The 6,000-nt window shown below is 48.7% G+C and overlaps 1 protein-coding gene across 1 annotated transcript in view; it reads left to right on the top strand.

The window, feature by feature from the left end:
* Positions 1-6,000, top strand: part of T265_07822 (hypothetical protein) — a gene marked incomplete at both ends in the record, with an annotated part of 39,716 nt that overhangs the window by 10,796 nt on the left and 22,920 nt on the right. Inside the window, 3 exons of the mRNA XM_009173451.1 lie at positions 3,976-4,264; positions 4,382-4,773; positions 5,508-5,674. Coding sequence (XP_009171715.1) covers positions 3,976-4,264; positions 4,382-4,773; positions 5,508-5,674 — 848 coding nt within the window. The remainder of the gene's footprint in view (positions 1-3,975; positions 4,265-4,381; positions 4,774-5,507; positions 5,675-6,000) is intronic.

Here is a 6,000-nt window from a genome sequence, read left to right as displayed (position 1 = left end):
TTGGTTTTAAAAGTATTTCGACCGTATTGGATAATGCGCCGGCGGTCACGGTCAACCGTTGGGCGATCGGAGTTTGCGGTTTTTGGGGCCGACCTTTTCTAACCCGTCATTCCTCGGGGGAAGGCAGCATCACTGCTTCCATAAATATGGACTTGCTGGTCGCCTGGAGGAAACGCCTTACTGCCTTCACATTCCTCTCGCAAAGGACAGTACGACTTCACCTCCAGACTGCCTCGTAGTACGATTACTCGCAGTATGGGGACTCGCTGTTCTTCGTCGGGCTGCTCCCCGTTGGTATTGCTTCCATGGCTGAACCTTTAGGAACTGAGTTCCAGCCAGTATGGCCCACAGGATCATTGCAGCACAAAATCCCGACCACTACGACAAGGTGACAGTAGATCTATAGACTGTAGATCTAACATCATCAAAGATAAGTTCTGTGACGCCCTAAATGCCACATAGAGGCTTGCTAAAAGCCCAGATATCGTTGTGGTTGCCGGAGATCTGAATTCACAAATGGGCGAGCTTAGCCCATCTGAGACTCATTTAGGCGGTTGACACGGATTGGACTCGTACGTACTGACAATGTTGAACGGTTGCTTCAGATGTGTGCTGACCGCAGGCTGTTTTTATACAGTACTAGCTTCCGGACTAGCCGAGTTCTTCTGGCTACCTGGTGTCCTCCAACGGCATGCCAGCCACAACTCAAGTCGGTTACAGATGTCGTTGATCAGTACCTAATTGCCGGTTGTTTTGGAACACATTTGCGGATTCCGACCACGTACTCATCCGAAGTCGCTTATCCCTTCGTTACCGAGGGCCGCGTAAGGTGCGGAAAAATCGCCTTGCAACTGAAAGACCGGCAAATCTGGGTTTTAGACGAATTTATCAGAATCGTCTTCTGAAGTCTCTCCCAAATGATCCACCATCAGATGTGAATCCATACTGGAACGAGATCGCCACCTCTCTGCACGTTTTTAAGAGCTTTATCTTTTGGCACGTCATACCAGGCCCACTCAAGCACTGGATATCAGACCGAATAGTGTCACCGCTTAAATCTCAGAGAAATATTCCAGCCGACCCCGAACACAGCTTGATGTGACGAATTATCAGACGTCAAGTGAAAGTGAACGTGCGAGCCGACCGTGAAATTTGGTGGAACCGGAAAGCTAAGGAAATGGAAGGGATTCAGAAAGCCAATAATGCCCCGCAGATTATTTCAGCTAATCCGTGCGATCGGTCCCTGGTAAGCACCGGTGAGCGAACCCATCAAGGATCAGACCATCATTAATAAAAAAAGAACGCCTCGACCGGTGGACTGAATACTTCGAGTACCAGCTATCGTGGCCACCTGTTGGCACTCATCTGGATCCCTGGACGATGAACGTGGAGCTCCCCGGAGGTTTTTGACTGCATGTGCTCTCTCAAGTGCCGCTGAGCTTCTTGTCTGGATGACATCCCACTCGCATTGTTCAAAGACGGGGTGAAATCTTCAGTCAGCGCTTGACTGATCTGTTTGCCTGCATTTGGGAAAAGGAGAGGAGACTGCCCAAATGATGGAATTCGACGGCAGTGCTTATTTTCATAAAAGGGGCTTGTGATGAGTGTGTCAACTACAGTGAAAACAGCTTAACTCCGGTTGTAAGCTGGCGTCACTTGTGTTTCATCGCCTTATGGTGGCTCGTGAAACACTGACTCGAGAGCGGCAAGCGGGATTCCGGCCTGGTAGGGATTGCGTCAACCAGAAGTTCACACACCGTCGGGTGAGATAGCCCAAGTGGTTAGAGCGCAAATTTACCGACCGGAAGGTCCGTGCTTCGAACCCGACATTTGGCACTCGACTTCCCTGTCTAGGCTTGGGCAACCTGGCAGTATCCCAGCCCTCGTGCTTCCTCCGGGTGGCATGGCAGTGAGACACCGAAAGGGTGTTACAGCTGAACGATTATTTTCTGAACGATAGAACAACGCTGTACGTACAAACGACCCTGAATTTTAGTATTTCTGTGTTCCCAAAGCGCATTCGATTCGGCTGACCGGTCCGTTCTCCTTGACACGCCTGTCAATCAAGGAGTGCCCCGGAAGTTTGTGGACATAAGCTCTCTGTATTCCCAGACTTCCGGATGTGGGAGAGTATAAGGCGAGCTCTCCAAAAGCTTCCGTGCATAAAGTGGTGTTCGTCAGAAATGCCCACGCTGTAAGGTCCCCGAAATCCTGGCTTTTAAATAGCCTGTGACGAAAACCTTGCCGATCTGGGATATGCAGACGATATCATCCTCGTTTTCGAAGAGAAGAAGACGCAAGTGTTTTTCGATGAATTGACCAGAGTTATTCCGTCCTTTGGTATGCGCTTCGCGCCCACAAAGTGTAAGGCATGCTCGTGGACAGGCAGTCACTTAGCACCCTACTTACAATCCAGGAAGAGGCACTGGAAGTTGTAGAGTGCCGTACACACCTTGTAGATTGTATTAGTTCCGATTGTAGTGTGGCATGAAGTCGTTGCACGGATCTGCAAGGCTTGGGTCGCGTTTGCTAATCTGAAACCTCTATGGCGTCAGAGTGGTGTATCCCTGAATCTCAAGGGACGTATATATCAAGCTACAGTGCGGGATGTTTTATTGTATGGTTGTGAGACTTGGCCTGTTCGAGCAGCGTAACTGAGACATCTTCAGGTGTTTGACAGTCAATGTCTCAGGACCATAGCTCGTTTGGGTTAGTGTCGGAGAATCATCGATAGCATGGCTTCAGTGTAAAATACCAACGCTTCACTGCCGTAAGACCATGATTTATTTGAAGACCTTATTGTGAAGAAAAAATAAAGGTGGATGGGGAAGGGACTTAGTGCTAGCTTACTACAGTCATTCCGAAGTGCCTACACCTCCAAACACTTACTCAGGCAATATGGATAGAAACTGACAACAAGAACACCACTGACATAGCTTGATACACATGTCCCTTGAGATTCAGGGATATGCCACTTTGACGCCATAGGTATTTCAAATTAGCAAACGCGACGCAAGCCTTGCAGATTCGTGCATTGACCTCATTTGTCACACCACACTCGGAACTAATACAACTTCCAAAATACGTAAAACGCTCCACAACTTCCAGTGCCTCTCACTGGATTGTAAGTGGCGCGTTCAGTGACTGCTCGTCCACGAGCATGACCTTACACTTTTGATGCAGAGTGCATACTAAGGGACGGAATGACTTTGGTCAGTTATCCAAGACCACTTGCGCCTTATCCTCCAATCCGAGAATGGCGGGCGTTTGTGATACTATCTCCGAAAAAGATGGAACCCAACTCTTTTCACAGAAACTTCGTCTTGAACGGCAATTTGAAGGGCAATTCGCTTGGCGCCTATCAACCCAAACTCTAGTCGGACCAAATGAATCCGAGTTGAATGTCGGTAGCAGTCAACCATGGGCAACGGAATTCCAGCGTGCAATTTCGTTGTTGAATGTTACTAGCCACAACGCAATAACCAGGCTCAGGACCTACACTACTACATTTGTAGTTATGGCACTGCCATCTCATTTGATCCAATAGGTCAGGTTAAGTATAGCATCGCAGTGTTTCGTGGACTGGCATCTAGTCATCAGTTCAGAGCGATCACAAAGAGCATCGTCGTTAGACGCTGTCCTCTTATTGGAGGAGGGCCAATTCGGCTATTTGGGGCAGATTCAGATGGAATAACTGTGCCGTTTGAGTGCTCTTCACGGCGAGTATTATGTCTTGGAAAACTGCACGAAAAAGATATTAAGTTTCCGAAACAGAAAATTGGCTGTCTTACTTGATTGTTGTTTTCTCGGTTACGCTATGTTCAACCTAAAAAACATTCCAGGACATAAGATACCCCTTCTACTTATGTGTATGTGTGTGTGTGTGTGTGGGGGGGGGGAATGGATATTTTTAGAGGTTCTCACTTACTGTTCAGTAACTATTGCTCCTAATTCAGCTTCGATTTCCATCTTCAGCCGCCCGGCGGCATGTCAACCGGTTATGCCTAGCCGCCAAGCGTCCACTCATTGAATCCGGCACCGCTGGTTACTTGGGTCAAGTTGAACCGCTTCTGCCGGCAGGACTTCCTTCTGCCTTCTGCGCACCCTCAACCACATCTGATGGAGACTGTTGCAGCAGCTTCCGTACTGGTTGCTATGAGTGTCAACCACGTGGTGCCGGCCAGCGAACCTTTCCTGCGTGCACGATTAGAAATACCCCTTCCGAACCCATACACTGTGTGGTTTGGGCCAAGTATCTCTTCAAGTACGTTCTTTCTCCGGCCTCCCATCCTTCTTCCTACCCCATTTTCGCAGCTTCCTACTCGTCCACTATGTTTTTGAAGGCTCAGGAATTAAATTCTTCCACCATTTTCAATTATAGTCAACTATTCGGGGAACCAGACGTTGACGATGAAGACATCTCACCCGATCCGAGCGATCCGGATCTTCAGAAAACTCCCGTTCCAGAACCTTCAGATACCGAACACTCCAAGCTCAACGGCCAGTCAATGTCCAACGGGACTAACGATCGGGTCACGCTAAGAGACTGGTTTACAAAACAATGGGACGGTGATCGTCAGTCATCGAAACTGATGCAGTCGGAAGTAGATTCTGTCATTTCACCGGCTGTTCGTGCCCTCTGTTGGCGCCTGTTCCACCAAGACATTGTGACTCTGGTTGGAATGCGTGACTTGTGGGTCGATCGACAGGATCGTCGTGAACCCAGTCCATTGTTAGCCTCAGATTTGTCCAAGGCGATGGAAACGAAATGCGGTAAGTTCTTGTAACACTCCTACGAGCCGTGTATATGCCTATGTTCTACTTGGCACACAGATGTGCGCCAGGGACGATTTGTACTTCCTGGTTGTTCAGGTGCAAGAATGAGTATTCTGCGTATTCTACCTTGGGCATCAAACTAGAAAAACCCAAACCACAAGTTGGCGGTTGTGAGGAATCCTCTCCAGTACTACAGAGTTGAAGTCCCATCCACTTGCCCAGTCCAAGATCACAACTTAGGTGCCTTACTTCTGGTGTCTGTGTGCAAGACACAGTTGCTTGAGTACGACCAAACTGATTGGTTCGTGGACGGCTACGAAGTTGATGGTTTTGAGAACCAGTCAGTAGCTTCGTGCCTCGACCACTGGACAGGAGGTACTGTCCGTGATATAAAAAGCTCGTTCATCTGTACTACTCGGTACATAGCTATTATGCCATCTGGGATACCGCCAAGCCCAGCTGAAACATCGGGGTTGAGTTCTAACCACGGGCCTCCCGGTCAGTAGCTTCGTGCCTCGACCACTGGACAATCTCGAGTCCGTAATTGTTCGCTGTACTTAGATTCACTGCTCTTTGCCTAGCTAATTAAATTTCAATTGTAGCTTTGTGGTTGACTAGGGAAAAACCCTGAACCTCTTCATTCTTTAACTGTCCTGTTCCAACTATTACACTGCCATTTGTGCAGTGGTACAGTCGCAATCACACAAATTTTTGCTACCACTTGTTTCCAGGATTATCTGCGCCTCCTCGATCAGACAGCCATTGTCCGTCCACAGAACAACTGCGTGACCAACGGCAGTTGTCATCTGCTGGTTGGCTGCGTACTTTTATGAATAGCGTGCAAGCTCTCCAACTCCGTTTGGCCTCCAGTTCTGCCCAGCCCCTTGTTTGGGACAAGGTGAGTGAGTGGTGTACTTTCAATCCAGCTTCTACAACAGGTGTGGAATTTCTCGAGAGGGGAGGGCATGTTATCGATCTCATGGTCCCCCCTACGTAAGCATCGGCCCACGATTTCGCCTACCGTACTCTCCGGGCCTCCACACAATTTTCATTCGAAATTATACGTGCCTGATTCCTCCTCTGGGTCACTTATGATTCCTGTGCACTGTACTGCGTCTGGTTAATCTCCGCTTATCACCTGAATATCTGTGCTCTCTGAAGTAGAATCTCCCATTGTGACGTTGGGGACCCCGTGACGGAAACAGGCAACCCTTTTAGACAATC

This window comes from Opisthorchis viverrini (genome assembly GCF_000715545.1).
Source record: "Opisthorchis viverrini unplaced genomic scaffold opera_v5_186, whole genome shotgun sequence".
Classification (NCBI taxonomy): Eukaryota; Metazoa; Platyhelminthes; class Trematoda; order Opisthorchiida; family Opisthorchiidae; genus Opisthorchis; species Opisthorchis viverrini.
The sequence above is the reverse complement of the archived record's forward strand: the minus strand, read 5'-3'. Positions and strand labels throughout refer to the sequence as shown.